An 18,104-nucleotide genomic window follows, 5' to 3' on the forward strand; every position below is an offset into this window, starting at 1 on the left:
TTCAGAAATAATGGTGTGTTACATCTGTGGATAACTAGAACCTGTGTGCATGGCTTGCAATTCTATGCATATAAATTCACGTGCGCCATGCTATATTGATCGGGAAAAATGCCATACACTCCCTGAACTTTGAAGTAGTGGTCAAGACACCCCTTGAATTTTTTTATTGGTCAATTTACTCCATAAATTTTTCATACCTGCCAAATCAGTATCTCCAATATATCTATTTTTTGAAGATGATATGTACCCTCTAAAAATTAAACAATTTTTATAATTATTTTTCATCTTTCTATCTCTACCAATATATCATTCTATTATTTTGGGTGTATTTGATTGATATTATTCTTTTATGAGGTGGTCTATATTCTTCGAAATTATATTGCAGTATGCTATTTTTTTTTTTTTTTACAACTAAACTTTCAAAGTTTCAAATAAACTATTCAAATTCTTCATTCTCATAAAGGGGATTATTATGATAATCAAAACTCATAACAAACTTATATTAAATATGTATAATTTATTTTCTAAATTTTATTGTAGATAATTTGTTCACTCTCAAAATTTAACAATTTCAAAAAGTAATTTTCATAACTCTATTTTACAAATATATAATTTTATCACTTTTGATGTTTTTGATTGATATTGTTATTTTTTGAAATGATTCATATTCTTCTAACTATTGTTATTATGCATTATATTTTCTTAATTTCTTTTGGTACAACTAAAGTTTTTAAGTTTCAAATTTATTATTCAAATTCTCATTCTCTTAAGGAGATTATTATGATAATTAAAATTTTTCATATAATTACAATTGATACTACTCAAATAATTGATAGTACTCTCAACTTAAATTTGTATATTCTCATTCTTTAGTAAGTACACTAAAAAGGACCGAAGTGAACTAAAATAGACTAAATGGACCGAAGTAGACTGAAATGGGCAGAATGGACCAAATTGAACCGAATAGATTGAGCTGGACTGATGTGGACCAAATGGACGAAATGGACCGAATGGGACCAAAATGGAATGAATGGATCAAATTGGGCTGAACTGATCAAAGTAAACCGAATTGGACCGGATATACCGAATTGGAAGTATTGGACTAAAGTAAACCAAAATGGACCGAATAGACTAAAATGGACCACAGTAGACAGAATTGGACCAAACAGAACCGAATGGACCAAAATATGCCAAAGTGAACCAAATGGACTGAAGTAAACTGAATGGACCTAATTAGACCAAAGTAGACCGAACTTGATCGAATAGACCAAAGTGGATAGAATGTCAATCTGTAATTAACATAGTCTTTTGATAAAAATTCAAATTCAAATTAAAAAAATGAGCGCTCTAGCTTGGGCTTATTGGCTTGCTAAATGGACTAAACCTCACCAAAAAACTTATTTTTATATAAATGTTATATTTTTTATGAATCATGTTATTTTGATTTGAGTTGAAGAGTATGCACTTCTTTTGAAGTTGAAGGGTCAAGACACAATTATTAAATGGGTTGGGTTCAAATTAAGCTATTTAACTGAATATCCCTACTTTGACACGACATGCTAACTTGAATTAACACCCCATATGAAACAATAAAAGCATTAACATTCAAATTGGCTAAGTGTTTGTCATGTAATCAGACTAGGGGAGTTGCTCCTCGTATTGGATGTTTTCAAAAATACCCAGCACAGCTTCAATTCCAGGCGCTTAAACAAGTCAATCTACCACCTATGACCATGTCGGGATACTTTTCTATCAAAACTCCTTCCTTCGCCAAGATCCAGTCCTAAAATCCATCTATCACCTAGGCTTGCATGTATGGGACTTCCTAACCCAATGGTACATGTTTCAACTAGTGACTAGATTGAAAAAATAACGTATCAATATGTGATATTTGCACTTGTCAAACAAAGCAAATCATGAAAGGTAAATTCACAAATAAAGCACAAGATTGCTCCATGTTTTACAGGTATACCACAAGATAGAGAAATTGTTAGGTCCACCGGTGGATTGCTGACGTGGTCTTCCCTAACCTCCCAACCAATAAAATGTCATTATTTATGCAAATGTAACATTACCTGGTAATTTTTATTTTGTATTCCTTATGTTGATTAGGAAGCTCACTCACACATTTGCATAAATGACATTATCTCATTAGTTGGGAGGATCACGCCAGCAGTCCCCCTAGTGGACCTAATAATTTCTCCACAAGATGGCGTGTATAATTTACTCTCCATAAACAAAAATGAACTGTATCCTTGAATGGTAAGGAAATGATCATTTAAATTTTTCTTGAGAAACAAGAAATGATAATTTAAATTGATTCTATGAGATTGGTAAATAAAAACAAAAAAAGGTGGAGTCAGTATATTTCTCAGCCTAATAGCTAGGTTATTTAACCGAATAGGAGAAAAAATAACCATGTCACATTTTGAATGTTCATTTGACCAGATCATTTGACTTTTAATTTTTAAGGGACAGAAATATAAAAAAGGTGGATTTAATATAACTTTCAAGCTAATAAATTATTTGTCACTCAAATATGCAAAAGTGACCATGTCATAAACTTTTGAGTTTACTCAATTGACAACATTATTACTTATGTTTGCGATTATAGTGTATTGACCAAAAATTTTGTTTTTCTTTAAGTGATTAGCACTATATAGATAAATAGTTCTTACACGTCCTACACAGGAATCATAATCTGTTTCATTTTGTTCATGAATATTTTATGATAAAATCAGAATGAAATAAGATCAAGAAGTTTTCTTTTGTAAACAGTGCATGAATCAGTGTCACCAAATTGCAATATTCAATAATATAGTGATGTGAGTATTAGCAGCATGACTATCTAGGCATCAAGCTTAACTTCAATTCAAATAACGCCATGTCAAAATTATAAGAATTCATGTCAAGCCCACCTCTTTAATATTCAATAAGTAAATCGTCCAATGAATTAAAGCCTACAACATGAGGTGAGAAATTATGCTACGCATTGTATTTGGAAAAAAAAGGGCACTCTACACCACCTATTTGATGCATTATGTATATGAGAAACAATTTCTACCGTCATAGTACAACTTTGGTTCTATTGAGGATATTCCCATGAGTTCCCTCTTTGTCCACTTCAAATATCTCTAAACAAAGTCAAATAGTAGCATAGTAGTAATGGTATTCTTTATGGTGATCCATCCGTAGTCGAAACCCATCTTCCCCTCCACTATCTACCTATCAAAAAAGGTTTCAAAACATTAAAACAAAGTCTGAATTTATAAATGAATTTTATTTCAAACGCAATGGGCTAACTACAAATATAGATTGAAGTTAAAGACAATCTATATTTGTGAAATAAAATCCAAATGACTATCACATTAGCTACGAATTAAATCATACATTCAAAGTAGGTAACTGCTACATTAACATGAACCAACCAATATTAAGGACATAATACTTGAAATAATACCTTTTAGGTAGATAATGATGCCTTTCACTTGCAAAAGCAGACTCTTGCCTTTCTAGACAACCAATTCATCTGTACCACTATAGTCACATACATCCGATCTTTAATGTCATCAGCAAATCTGAAAAAGCATGCCTCCAAGTCCTATTGAAGAAGAAAGCTCCACAAATTGCCCAAAAACCAGTTGTGAATCCAACTCCCATACCTATATAGAAGCTGGAATTTTTAGAGTCATCTTCAGCACTGCCTAGCATAAAATCAATTTAAGTATGCCCAAGAAATAGTTTTCCTTGAATATGCCTTCCATAAAATCAACTTGAGTATCCCTGAGAAATCTTCCCCTCCCCTCCCCTCCCCCACCCTTGAAGGCGACCATCCCATTTCCCACACTTTGCTGCCCAATTGTAGATTTCTTTTGCCAATACTTCAATTCACTCACTGATTGGATGTTAACATTAACTCTACTTGAATAACTTTAAACTTTTTAAAATAAAACACTCACTGGACCAAGCTATCTGTTTCAATTTCATTTGTTGAGGTACCTGCATTAAAAGCATAGGATGAATAAAGTCTTTCATGGACCAAAAGGAAAGGTTTTTGTCAACAATTACCCTGAGGGTACAAGGCATTGCTTGACTATGTCATGAAAATTCTAAACATCTTGGCCAAACATGGCATTGCTTGACCATGTTAATAGTGGCATGTGTAAAAACAGTTGATTGTTAGACAATTTGACGAAAGCTAACCATGAAACAATAACTGATAAAATACAAGCAGTTCAAGTATTATTAAAGCCAGCAAGGTCAATAAGAAAAAATCAAATGAAACAGTCAGAATCAGACAACTGAGATGTCAAGAAAAATGAAGAAGATAGAGGTGATGCATAATCATGCATATCAAACTATTTCTGAACTTTTTGGTTTTACGCACCAAGCGCCGCAGTCTAGGCACAGAAATGTTACCACCAAAGGAAACCTATGGTCTTTCTCAATTGCAGGACAAGCAACTCAGCAGATGATAACGATACAGATTTCATGCTTCAGATGTTTCCCTATAATACCAAAGTTATCCAAACTCAAAATGTGTATGTGTGTGTGAGAGTATACACACAAGTACATTAGACAAATCTGATTGTCTAGCAGTCAAATCTGGGTACAGAATCACTTTGAATTTGATTCCAGTACACAGAATATGATATGGGGTACTGCTTATATGCTTAGATGTAACGAGTTCCGTAACAATCAAACATACTTGACGTCTGTGTATAGCAGAACTGGTACTGAGGTTGAAGCCCTCTCATCCAACCTCTGACGTGGCAAGGGTTTTTTTATTGCAGTATCGGGAAATATAGTCAGCAATAGACAAAAGTTTGAGACATTATTCATATATTAAAAACAGTATCAATTAGCTCTTGCCACATAAGGAGATTGAACAGGAGGACTTAAGTGGCTATTGTACTTCGAGAGATATCGACCCTTTTTTTCCCTACCTGGATTTTTGCTAGTAATCTTTCTTTTATCATCTAACACATTTCCAGGCATTTGTAAGACAGCAACACAGCATCCAAATATTAAAATGAGAGTTGAACATGATCTAGCAATTTCTTGAATAAAATGAATCTTGAATGCTAGATGTTTTACCTCCCGTCCAACAATTTCCAATCAAGGCCCTGAAGAATATCTATCAAAACTGAGAACTTAATACAAACTCTATTAATCAATTTCGTTTACAAGTTTCAAAGTAAATAATGTTACGTTCTTGATGCTGTCATGGAAGATTAAGTTGTTATCACTTAACAAGTTCGACTGTTCAAGATTTATTTTATGAGGCCATGTGTCAAGTCCAATCGAAGTAAAAGTCATGGGGTTTTAAAGGTCTAGTTATATGTGTCCTAAGATTGAAACAGTTTTTATTTGGCCAATTTTGTAATTAGGAGCAGAAGTGTAATCTCTGGAATCCTGTGAATATAGGTATTTTTTTATTTTTATCTAGAATTTTCTAGGAGATCATAACTATCTTAGGTTTTATTTTCTTTGAGTCCAAGTTAGTCTTTTACATCTTGGCCTTATTGTTTACTTTCTCTCTCTTTGTTCTCTCTTTTCTTCTTCTCTTTCTTATGGTACTGTTCATACTCATACAGGCCATACCATAAATTTCTCTCATTTCCTTCTTCGTTATATCCCAAACCCTAAGTAAAGCCCTTCCTCTTGCCTATCAACACCATAACACCCCACACATTTTCTCTATCAAATCACCATACAAAACTCATCAAACCAAGTTTGAGTCTTCACCTTTTCTTCTACGACTCTATACCCTAGATCTATTAATCCTCCCAAACTTAAACCATTGAAAGCGCCTATATACAAATTCCCAATTTAGGTTACAAACCAGTTGAGATTACATGTTTTGCTGTAATAATGCAAGCAAAGCAAGGAACAAATACTCTTACATAGTGCTGGTTTGGATCCAGCTTATTATTGCTGCATCCGCGTTTTGTTTTTTTTTTCTTCTGCTGCGGGGGGACAAGCGCGCAGTGCGCGTACTGTGCGCGCACTGTTCATGTACGTTTTTAGCAATTTTTTATTAAAAATGGGTCCCGCAGCACTATTTACACATTTAAAAATTATTTTGCTACAGTGTTTTCAGTTTTCAGCAAACGGACCCATAGAGTTTTAACTTCAATGAAATGAAGCCAAGAGATATTCTAGAAGGTTTTAACAGCATGCAAGCTTGCAAGAAATCTTTTTGTTTTTATTGGTAAGTTACACATGTGGGTGGGTCATGATCCCTCAACCTCTCCTGCCACCTTGTTCTTAAAAGAGGAGGAGAATGCTCGTAGCAACATTGAAAAATAAATCTAGCAACTAGAGCATATCATCATTCCAAAAATATATAATATCAAGAACTACCAATGACTCACATCACAAACTAAAAAAACATGAATTCAAGAAAGACCTTATAGAAGTACAAAAGGTTGAATCCTACCAATTGACTTTTGCCTATCAACTCTAGCTTAACTGGCACCTCCTCCCCTTGCAAGTGCTAGATGGAGGGTGAGGTCAGGGGTTCAAGACCCACTAGATGCATGTGTAACTTACCAAAAGAAAAAGGCCGTATAGAAGCTAGAGATAATGGATAGAGCATTAGATACACCAACAGACTCCCAATGAGTTTCTAGAAATAGTGATTCAATACTCCTTGAAGATGCCATCCAATCAACTTCAAGCATCTTCAAGGCATCTTCCCCTCACCTCCCCTACCCCCAAGGCCACCACCCCGTTTCCTCCATTTTGCTGCCCAATACTTCATTTTTAAAAATGAATGGGTGTTGACTTGAACTCTACATGAATAACTTTAAACTTATTAAATAACTAAATTTGTTTAAAGAAACTAGTAAAGAAGTTAAGGTAATTGACGGAACAAATCGAAATATCACTCCTTCGAACAAGATAATCACACTGAGTACACCCCGCTGTATTTGGTTTGTGTTTTTTTAATAAAATTTATCGTTACTTATCCAAAGAAGAAAAATCAAGATAATCCCACAACTGCAAACATAGAAAGGATATGTCATAAGAAAACTCAAAGATTTGACATCTCAAGTCACAATCATGCAATTTCAAGCACATAATGCAACATTGGAAAAGTTTTTTTGATTGCAAACAGAATCTTACCAGGATGGTCAGTAGGTTGGTCATGCCTGCCAACAGCAAAACCAAGGCCACTCCGACGAGGAGCAGCTGTTGGTTGTGGAGGCAATTCGTGTGCCTCACCTATCCTTTTAGAATCAGGAAGAAGAATTTCATCCATTGACATGGAGAAACTTTTAATCTGAGCATGGATGTTTTCTTGGACTAGCTTCTGTTGATCAGCAAGAGAGGCTTTACTAGCCATTTCAATGATCTCCTCAGCATCCCTTCCCAAACGGTTGTAGCTGGATGTTTAAGTCTTTCATGAGAAAAAATTTGAGATTAAAGGACACCCAATGAAGTTGAACACTGAGTGACAAAGGAAGCATAAATTCACATGAAGCAAAGTGGTACAGTAGGGAACAAACAAAATCGCATCTACACAAAATGCAATTGACATTATTTAAATGTTCACTTTTGGCTTAATCAATCAAAAAGTTAAAAGAAATTTATCTTTTGTTGAAGTACTCGACATTGATGCACAAGATCTAAGAAGCTAAAACTTGGATAGAAGTGAGGCAAACATTAAGATCAGTTATGTCAAGAAGTAATAAGCATTTTGATTCGCAAGGGATATGTCACAATCAGTGAGAGAACAACCTAAATGTAAACAATGAAATTCTTAATCTCTACATGGTCAATAGCCAGCACAATGCCCATATTTTTCCATTTTCTTATGTTTTGTGGATGCAGAAAAGGGAAAACATAAGGAATGTCTCAGTGAGAAAACAACCTAAAAGATAATCTCTACATGATCACTACGTCCCTATCTTTCCTTCTCTTAAAGAGTATGATTCTCAAAAAATTATATCAACATACATGAAATGATCGAGGGCTCCAAGGGTTTTGTGTGATTGCATATGCCTATGGATGAAGGGAATGTCTTTAAGATATCTACAAGACTGTACATTCTTTGTTAAGCAACTTGTTGGGTAAAAAAGTTTGTTATTGTTCATACCATGATCATTGCTATACGTTGAATATGAAATGGATGATTGGTGAAAAGAAAAGAAAATTAATATAGCTATAGTAACAACTAGAGCAAAATGAGATGTCAAGGACAACTAAAAATAAAATGCAGAGAAAGAGTTCATCAGCCAATGATTAAAGGCACTGCAAAGACAATTAGATCTGACACAATTATACCAACTGATAGGGTTGGAATCTAGGTATCTACTCCCTTTTTTTTTTTTTTTAAATATTCGTAAGTTACACACCCAGCAAGTTTTGAATCCAAAATCTTACCCTTAATCCCATTTTACGGGAGGAAATGTCATTTCAGGTACAGCTAATTGTTATGATAAATTTTTTCTAATTAATTTGACCATAGCATCTACTCCACAACAGTTACTACTTCAAACATAAGCATGTTTATCGACAAAATTGAGGAAAATAATTCACTCAAGAGGTTTATTAAAACCAATCAAATGGTCTAAACTCTACACTACAATATGCTACCTATATTTGCACATTAACACAAACAACAGCATTACTGAAACTAGCCAGTAGACACATACAGTTCATGTTTAAAGGTAATACATGAGAGATAATTCAATTAACAAATTCACAGTCACAACTGACCTGGTATATAGAAATAATCTATTTATGTCTGCTTCAAATTGTAACTGTCTTGGATCCCTAGCAAAAGTGGGACTTTTTGCAAGAGTTTTCACAGCCTGTAAATACCCATTTACAAAAGAGCAAAAGGGTCATTCAAAAAAGACCATAAAAGAAGAAAACAAAGGCATAAATGAAACAAAGTTTTGATCTTTATGACTAAAACTGATCTGGGTTTGCACTAAGAACAAAAACCCATATCAGATTAGTTCAATAACAGTCATAGATTGTGTTCGATCGAGTAGAACTCAATGGAAAAGTGAAAGCCCATTTTTACTATTGAGAAATGGAGAACAGTATTTTCAGTAGAAGTGTAAAACTAAAACCTCAAAGAGAGAAAGAAAGAGAGAGAGAGAGACCTCTTGGAATTTGTTGAATAGAAAAGCCATTGTGAAGTGAATCGATGAGTACAGAAAGCAATCTTTTTGGTTCAGTGAGCTGAACTCTGTGAAATTGACTGCAAGGGAAACGAAGAGCGTGCGCTTTCCGTTACGCCCTTTAGAGTTGTAACGTCGACCATATCTTTGACCTCTCAATTTATTTCCTTGTTTCACATTTCAATGACCTGGCCAAAAACTTGTCTGTGGTCTGTGGTCTGTGGTCTGTGCCTTGGTTTGTTAGGTCGAAATTAATTCGCCGTAATAATTGTTTTTAAAAAAAAATAAGAGTGTGATACTTAAAACTTTATCAAAATATTATTTTCATCCTTAAACTTTATAAAGAATTTTCTTTAATAATATACAAAATAAGGACAAAAAATGAATTTTTTTCAATATTTTAACAATGAAAAATAATCTTTTTTAAAACCTAAAGACAAAAATTAAAACATTTAAAAATAATTTTGAGATTGCAAACCAACTTTTTAAAATTTAGGAATAAAAAACAAAATTTTCATAATGTATCAAAATAACATTTTATTCTTCAAATAAAAAGGATAAGATATAATTTTACCTAAATAGATAATCTTACCATTTATACGGTATACTCTTTTGATTTTTGTTAGCAAGTTGATCCATTCTAATAGGTTTTCCCTGTTGATTATTTAAAAAATAAATAAGAGGCCCATCATTGGCTTCAATAATATGGTGGCCATAGTTGGCCCTTTGAGCATGAATCCCTAGCAAAAGTGGGTTTTTGCAAGAGTTTTCATAGCCTACGAATATCATTCACAAAAGAGCGAATGGGTCATACAAAAAAACAGGAAAAAAAACAAAACAAAGGCCTAAATGAAAGAAGGTTTTAATCGTCATGACCAATATTGTATTGGGTTTGCCCAAAGAACAAGACCGAAACTAAGATTAGTCTAACAAAAGTAATTGATTTGGCTCAATTGAGTAGAGCTTGTTGGTTCCATAATGGAAAACCCATTTTTGCTATTGAGAAATGGATATCAGTATTTTCAGTAAAACCGTAAAACCAAAACCAGAGAGAGACCTCTTGGAATTTGTGGAATGGAAAAGAAATTGTGAAATGAATCAATGAGTACAGGAAGCACTATATTCAGTGACCTAAACTCTGAATTTATGCTAATGGTGAAATAATTCTTCATTAAATGCCTAGTAGCACTATATAGATAAATAGTTCTTACACATCATATTCAAGAATCATAATTTGTAGCATTTTGTTCTTGTATGTTTACGATACATCCAGGATGAAATAAGATCAAGAAAATATCTTTTGCAAATGATTCTTTTTGGCCTTTTGAAGAGCATGAACCAGTGCCACCTCCTGAAGTATAAACAATGAATTAAATCATATATTTAAAGTAGGCTACTATCCATTAACATGAGCAAAACAATATTAAGAATATATTACTTGAAATAGTACCTTTTAGCTAGATAATGATACCTTTCACTTACTAAGGCAGACTCTTAGCTTTTTAATAACCAATTCAATTTTATCACTGTATTCACATAAATCCAATCTCTTATGTCATCAGAAAATCTAAAACAGGAATGCCTCCAGGTCCTATTGAAGAAGAGAGCTCCACAAATTGCCCAAAAGCCAGCTGCAAATCCAACTCCCATACCTAGATAGAAGCTGGAATTTATAGAGTCATCTTCAGCACTGCCAGTTGGTGATCTCTTCAAAGATTCTTCCTTTATTGTGCAATTTTTTGGAAGAGGATCACCACATAGTTGAGGATTGCCAACATAGCTGAGTGCATCAAAAGATTGAAGCTGGGTGCTTGAAGGAATCCTACCATAGATGTTGTTGTAAGACAAATCCAAGTAACTAAGAAATGTCAAATTAGACACGCTTGGCGGAATTATCCCCAATAGATGATTTCTTGAGAGATCAATTGACTCCAACTCTTTCATGCTCCCAATTTTTTCAGGTATCTTTCCCATCAAATGATTTCGAGACAATTCAAAAAACGTAATTCAAAAAGAACACAAATTTCAGCAGGGATTGATCCAGACAAGTTGTTATTTGAAAGGTCTATGATCTTAACAAATTCTAGATTCCTTGCATATTCCAATTCCTTACCTTTGGGAACCAACTTAAGATTCTCAATGTAGGATACATAACCATACATATATTTTAGAGGTTCAAAAGGAAAAACTTGAATATTGGGTTTTGGTAGTGCCATGGCACTAATATTTTTCAAGCAATTTGGTATGACACCAAATAGACTATTATCAGCAAGATCCAATACTCTAAGAGAAGAAAGTTGGCATATTTGTGGAGGTATATGACCTTTAAATTCATTTGATCTTAGATGACGAACTAACAGATTTGTCATTTCTCCAATCCAGGGTGGTATGATCCCTGTCAAATTATTATTACCTATATCAATGAGCCTAAAATTTGAGCAATTTTTGAATGATGAAGGAATATCTCCAAAGATGTTATTGTTTTGTAAATGCAATGATTGGAGATTAACTAAAGCCCCCATGGAGTAGGGAATTCTACTTGCCAGACTATTACTCCCTAAGTTTAAATGGATCAAAGACTTCCAATATCTCCAACAATGAGAAAGTTCTCTTGACAATAGATTGTTTAATGCATCTAAGACCACTAATTTATTCTTTCTAATTACCTTTTGGCATAAGAAAGTGGAAATGGGTCCAGAATATGAGTTATTAGCTATATTGAGCACTTTGACACTTTCAGACAATAGTGGAAAGCGACCCTTGAAGTGATTAGATCTTAGATTTATAACAGTAGAATTCAGAAAAATATTCGACAAATCCCCTTCTATGTGGTTGTCAGATAGATCGATAGCTTCAACAATTGAAGTCCAATTCCAAAACCAACTTGGAGCCTTGCTTGAAATTCTTGACGTTGACATATCCAAAAACCCGAGGGAAATTTGTGATTATAGCCATGAAGGAAAATTAGGACCTATCTTGATTGAGCTCATGGAGACATACTCAAGTTGAAAGGGGGGAACCCAATTGGAATTGACATTAAAGAACAATTGTGTTTGAGACATAGAGAGATCCTTTAGTTTTGATAGTTTTTTGAAATGCCCTTCATTTATAGTTCGTGTTAAGAAATTATTTTGGATATATAACTCCTCTAGATTTGAGAGAAGCCCAAGACTCTTTGGAATGGTGCCATTCAACTGATTTTGGTTGAGGGATAATGTTCTCATATAGGATAAATTCCCAACAGATAAAGGGATAGGACCATTTAAAGAATTAAAAGAGAGATCGAGATATGTTAGATGCTTAAGCTGGCCTAATGACTCTGGAATTTTTCCAATTAGATGATTGGGATACAAGGATAGATATTCCAATTTCTCTAAATTGAAAATGCTAGGCGGTATCTCGCCTTTCAAAAAACTATCGTCCAGGTAAAGCTTTAAGAGACTTGTACTGAGATTAGAGAACCAATTAGGTATCTCATGATTGAAATGATTTCCAGAAAGATAAAGTACTTGAAGAGATGTGAAATTGACAAATCCAAGAGATGGATTCAAACTATCAAGCTTACAATTGGACAAGTATAGCTCAGAAAGAGAGGAGAACTTACTCATTATTTGAAGCCAATCAGCTTCTTTGTGAAGGTCAACTAAGCTTAGGTCAATGTATCGAATGGAAAAAAGACCAGACATCCAATAAAGATTATCTGCATAGAGATCAAAATTAGATCCAAGATACAGATAGCAAAGGCTTGAAAGGTTCCCAAGCTGATGAGGAATGAGTCCAGAGAAGTTGGTGTCTGAGAGGTCAAGATGTGTGAGATTACCCATTGAGCCAAGGAAAGTTGGAATAGGAGTACAATTAAAGTCATTGAAACTCAAGTCCAAGTAATTCAAAAACTCTAACTCAAGCAATGAGCGACTAATTTCACCCCCTATCCCGGTATACGTTAGGTGGAGCTCTGTGACTCGACTGGTTTTGTTATCACAATGAACACCATCCCATCTACAGCAATCTTCTTGGCTAGACCAGGATGAGAGTAAGTTGAAAGGATCAATGAGGCCTCGTTTGAGGCTAAGAAGTGCTTGCTTGTCTTTTTCATTGCAAGAGACCTCATTTGACATTGTTTTGAAGAAGCTTAAACTGAAGGTAGCAGCAAAGAACCATAGTAAGAAAGGCACATGAGTTGCATAAGAGGCACCCATGACAAAGGAAAAACAAAAACGAAGGAAGAGAAGCTGAGTGTGAGTAGTGGAGGTGATGCAATTGGAGACTACTAGCTCGCGATAATATATACTGATGAATCTACTGGGTGTGAACTGATAATATATTCTGATGAGACTTTGACTCGTTCAAAAAATTATAGTGATTCTTCAAAACAATCATTATCTTATCAATATAATTTTTTCAATGAAGACTTTGACTTGTTGCCTTAAGCCAAATGCCAAAAGATCAATATCGTCTTTCACTTTAACGCGTAGAAATAATTGTTTATTGCGTATCAAAGTCATCAAGACTTTGACCTATTTACCTTCTTTTTTTCTTTGTTATCAGGAAAGGTTTTTTATCCAATGAACACATTGTATATGTCTTTGGTCTAACCTTCGGCATTTTGTCCCTTTCTTTCGTTTTTGTTACTCCTATATTGCAGAAAAATAAAATCTCATGTATGGAACTCTGTTTATGCAAATCTATTTGCACAAAAGTAAATTCTTATTTAAGTTCAGCATTAAATGACATGATTGTGGATTGGTTACTATTTAAAGGTTGATACCTTTGCCCAATATTCTACTAGTTGATATATACAGTAAGATCTATTTAAATTTAGACATTGGATATTCATTGGAAAAAGTAATGTAGTAATTTTTGTGCTCGTGGTTTCCTAATTCCCAGCAATTTAGATCTACTCATCAGCCAAATTTGGGCACTTCAAAGTTCAAACTATAGCAGTGCCCGTGGATGCTACAATGAGTGGAACCCCAGCTATTCAATAACCATAATATTCCAGTCCAGCCAATTACTGCTATTGTTGTTGCCACACCTGTATTAGCATGACAACAACACCGGTGACACCATTGCTTCGGGAATTCCATCCCCCATGCACGCGCGGAGAATTCCCCTTGTCTTCCAATCCCTCCATTGTCCTTTATGTCCTTACAGTGTGTAATTTAAATCCTCAAGATCTTGCAAAACTAGACGCATGTAGAGATCATATTAAGAGCTAAAAAGCATATGCGTTTTAGTCGGGATGTTTTATGTTATAAGCTTTATTCTAATTAAAGTCCATGCTGAAATGTTTCCAATATCATTTTGCATGACCATCCTAGAAGGGCTGATCCTTATATATATTGACCTATGTATCTCTAGTCAGTTTTTGAAAAATCAGTTTGTCCAAGTACTTATGCTCTGATGGAGTTAAAATTTAGATCAAAATTTCCATGCTAAAGGTTGGTTTTTTGGTGAACTATTTTCCATTTCAGTGCATTTGATACAATAATTAAGGAATAAGCATTGCTAGAATTAGATTAGAAAATGAGAGTATACAAAAAATACACATTCGGAAATTCATTTAGAGGACATTTGTCTGGAATCGACTAAAATCTCACATGACATGACTCCATTAGTGATAATATGGGCTTTAAGCCAAACCCTCATAAATCAATGCTCACCACAAACAAGTGATGAGACGTGCTAGGTTCATTAGACAGAATAAAAATCCTTTGTTACATTTTATATGTTACGAATTGCAATTCGCTACACATAATTTTTTTTCCTAATAAAGTAATCAAGTTTATGATAACAAAGAAAATTGAACAATCATAGCTGGTGGAACATAAAATTGAATACTCATAGCGGAACATTGGACTTTCATTCCACTTGATGATCGTTTTTCACATAGCCACTTAGATTTCTTAATGTATCAATGTTATCAGACTTTTTGACTTCTTTTGGTTAACAATTTACATAGGATCATTGAAAGTATTTCATGACAAAGAATTTAATCAAGCGTACATACAAGCATGATCAGTTTAGTTTTGCAAATGCAATAGCTCAAGAATTATAGGAAAGTAATATTAGATTAAAATGTTCATAAGCATCCACAATACAATACAAAAAAAAGGATTTTAACAAATTAAGGACACTTTGAAAATATGGAAAATTTGTCTACAATGAGCATACAATTGGGTTCATCAATGACTCAAACGAAATCCAAACCTATGTTAATTCATCACCAAGATCATTAAAACCTAAAGCAAACCACACATAATAATACCTACTAAGAAAAAATTTAAAATGAATTTTTATCCTATTCTGTGGGCTCCAAAGATTCTGTCAAAGACATGTTAAATTTATATCCAAGGTTCTAATTCCACTAGTTTGAGCCCAAAAATCCAAATTTTATAAATCTATAGGATCTAACAAAACCATACCAATTTTGGTTAATTTAACTTAACTTTATGATTAAAGAACACATATATACATACCTTAACACAATCTAGTAAATTCAACTTGAAAACAGGTGTTGACAGTTCCTAAAATTCCCAAATAAGTCTCAACAATTCCCAAAAAAACCATTTTGAAAAACTCATGGCAGACAAAGGCTTGATGTCAACATAGCCTTGAAATCTCAGTAGTACCCATTGAAGTCACATTTTGTGGGGTTGGTCCTAGCCATCAAGATCACATCATTCCATGGTGAATAATGCAGTTCGTCGGTTAGTTAAGGTTTGAACTACATGGGATCACACAAAAGGAAACATCATTTGTGCTTTCTTTTGCCAATGCATTTGTGCTTTGGAAAACATCAGAAGAAGAGGTTTTTGGCATGGAAAACTGAAAGCATAATTTCGTACTCACCAATTCAATGAGTTTCACTCGTTATTTGATTTACGTTTCATTCTGTTGAACCACATCAACATAGTATTTCGGTTAACTTAAGTCTAATTCAGTTAATTTCAATGCATTTACCGAAGAATTTAGGTTGAGAAATGAGAATGCCTATTCTAAATCCAAATTTATTAAAAAATACATATTAAAAAAGTGATATTATTATTTTTAATTGTTCAATTTAATGATTTGTAGTATTATCTTTCTTTATTCCCCCTCCCCCGTTTAGCTGATATTATTATTTTAGTTTTTGAGTGAATTACACAATTTTAGTGTTTTGAAAAGATATAATTTGAATTTGAAGACCAAGTGAGGATAAAATTGTCTAAGATATTAGGGAGAGGCAATGAATTGATGAAAGAGTATTAAAGAAAAAGAAAAGTGTGGAAGGAGTTCTTTCTAAATTAAAGTAGATGAATGTGTAAAGGCAAAGCATATGAAAATTTAAAATTGTCTAAGATATTATTAGAAAAAAAAAATTGTCAAAGATGATGTGTAAATTCAATTGGTTAATATATTTAATATTATAAATAAAACTAGAGGAACAAATTAATAAAGAAAATAATGATGTGGCTGGTGATATAGCTCAAAAGGAGCGTAGTATTTATTGTTATTACGTTCCTGTTGAGCCTCATTAGTATAGCATTTCGTTCCATTTGGTCCATTTCAATACATTTATTTAAAAATGGGTAAAGACTGGTTTGGGTCAAGAATACCTATTCTAAATTCAAATATATTAAAAAATTATATAAATGACAACATTTAATAATATTATTTTTAATTGTTTAATTTAATGTTTTGTGATATTATCTTTCTTTATATTCTTCTACCCTTAGCTAATATTAGTATTTTAATGTTTGAATAAATTACATATGTAAGGATTGGATTTGGCAGCTCAAGCCCACTTAGAAGAGTAGTGCCCTGCGACTATACCTAAGCCAAAACAATAGAACTGTTCTGTATAGAGGTGGGAAGACAATTTCAGTATCGTTGCAAGCTAAGCCTAAGACCACTGAAATGGTTCTTGGATAAGGGAGCATAAACTGAATAGTTATTGATAAAAAAAGTCCTCCTCAGTCACTTCCGAGAAAGAGTTCTTATAGAAGTCTTGCTCTTGTTTTTATTAAGCTATACACTATTCAGTGTTCACTTTTCTATTTTTCTCTCTCTTTCTCAAAAAGTTCCCCCCCCTCTTTGCTATAGAGCTTTATTCCTCTTATATATCCTCCTTCTTGACATCCTAGCCCTCCACCTGTATGCTCCATAGTTCTTCTCTAGATACTTGTCCCATTAGGGTTCTGCTGAAGGTGGTAGAAGGGGTTGCTAGTTGTGAAAACATTGTTTATGGGTCATTTCCTCATTAATGTAGCTGATAAGGTTGTTATAAAGCATTCAATGTGGGGGGGAAGGTATAATATTTCAGGAAGCTTCCTCCCACGGTACCAATCTCCTCCTACAGCCCCATTCCTCTTCTCGGGTAGACCAACTCCTCGGGTCAGATGTGCTTTTATAAATGGTTTGGTGCATGACACCTTGCCTTTTATTCTTCTCGGTCCTTGTACACCCCAGAACATAATCTTAGTATTTTGATATGATATAATTTGAATTTGAAGTTGATCATAGCACCATAGGTACCAACAATGGTATTTTAGGTACTAGCCCACGGCCAGCAGTTAGGTCCATTACTTTTGATCCCCTAGGTGCAGCATTATCTAGTCTAGCAAACCCAAGGAAGAGATCTCTCTGGATGAGATAGCGAAATCCGAAGGCAAAATCACCAGAAAGTGATGGCCAAGAAGTGCTGTTGTCTCAGTTGTAGAGTTGCGTTGCCGACGGTAACATTACCATTATTTTGAGCAATTTCGTAGCAGAACTAGTAAGACAACAAAAAAGGCTGTGGATAAGCAAAAGCCATGATTAATTTGATATTGGATTAATCAATAGCCTATATATGACAAGAGAATTATTGAGTTTCTAAGTCAAGTATATACTATCACTACAAAAAACACGCGCTATAGCCGCGTTTTTTAGCCGCGTTTATAAAAAAACGTGACTATACCTAACCTATAGCCGCGTTTCTAG

The 18,104-nt window shown here is 33.9% G+C and overlaps 1 protein-coding gene and 1 pseudogene across 1 annotated transcript; both read right to left on the minus strand.

The window, feature by feature from the left end:
* Nucleotides 1–3,144: 3,144 nt before the first annotated feature.
* Nucleotides 3,145–9,254, minus strand: LOC142634651 (uncharacterized). Its single transcript, XM_075808942.1, has 7 exons — nucleotides 9,123–9,254; nucleotides 8,728–8,822; nucleotides 7,132–7,391; nucleotides 3,960–3,999; nucleotides 3,758–3,881; nucleotides 3,509–3,601; nucleotides 3,145–3,225 (listed from the first exon to the last, which is right to left on the minus strand). The coding sequence occupies exons 1-7, from the start codon at nucleotides 9,150–9,152 to the stop codon at nucleotides 3,145–3,147; spliced, it is 723 nt and encodes a 240-aa protein (XP_075665057.1). The 5' UTR covers nucleotides 9,153–9,254.
* Nucleotides 9,255–10,614: 1,360 nt separating this feature from the next.
* Nucleotides 10,615–13,339, minus strand: LOC142634264 (receptor-like protein EIX2; annotated as a pseudogene).
* Nucleotides 13,340–18,104: the final 4,765 nt, after the last annotated feature.

Source organism: Castanea sativa, chromosome 5 (genome assembly GCF_040712315.1).
Source record: "Castanea sativa cultivar Marrone di Chiusa Pesio chromosome 5, ASM4071231v1".
Classification (NCBI taxonomy): Eukaryota; Viridiplantae; Streptophyta; class Magnoliopsida; order Fagales; family Fagaceae; genus Castanea; species Castanea sativa.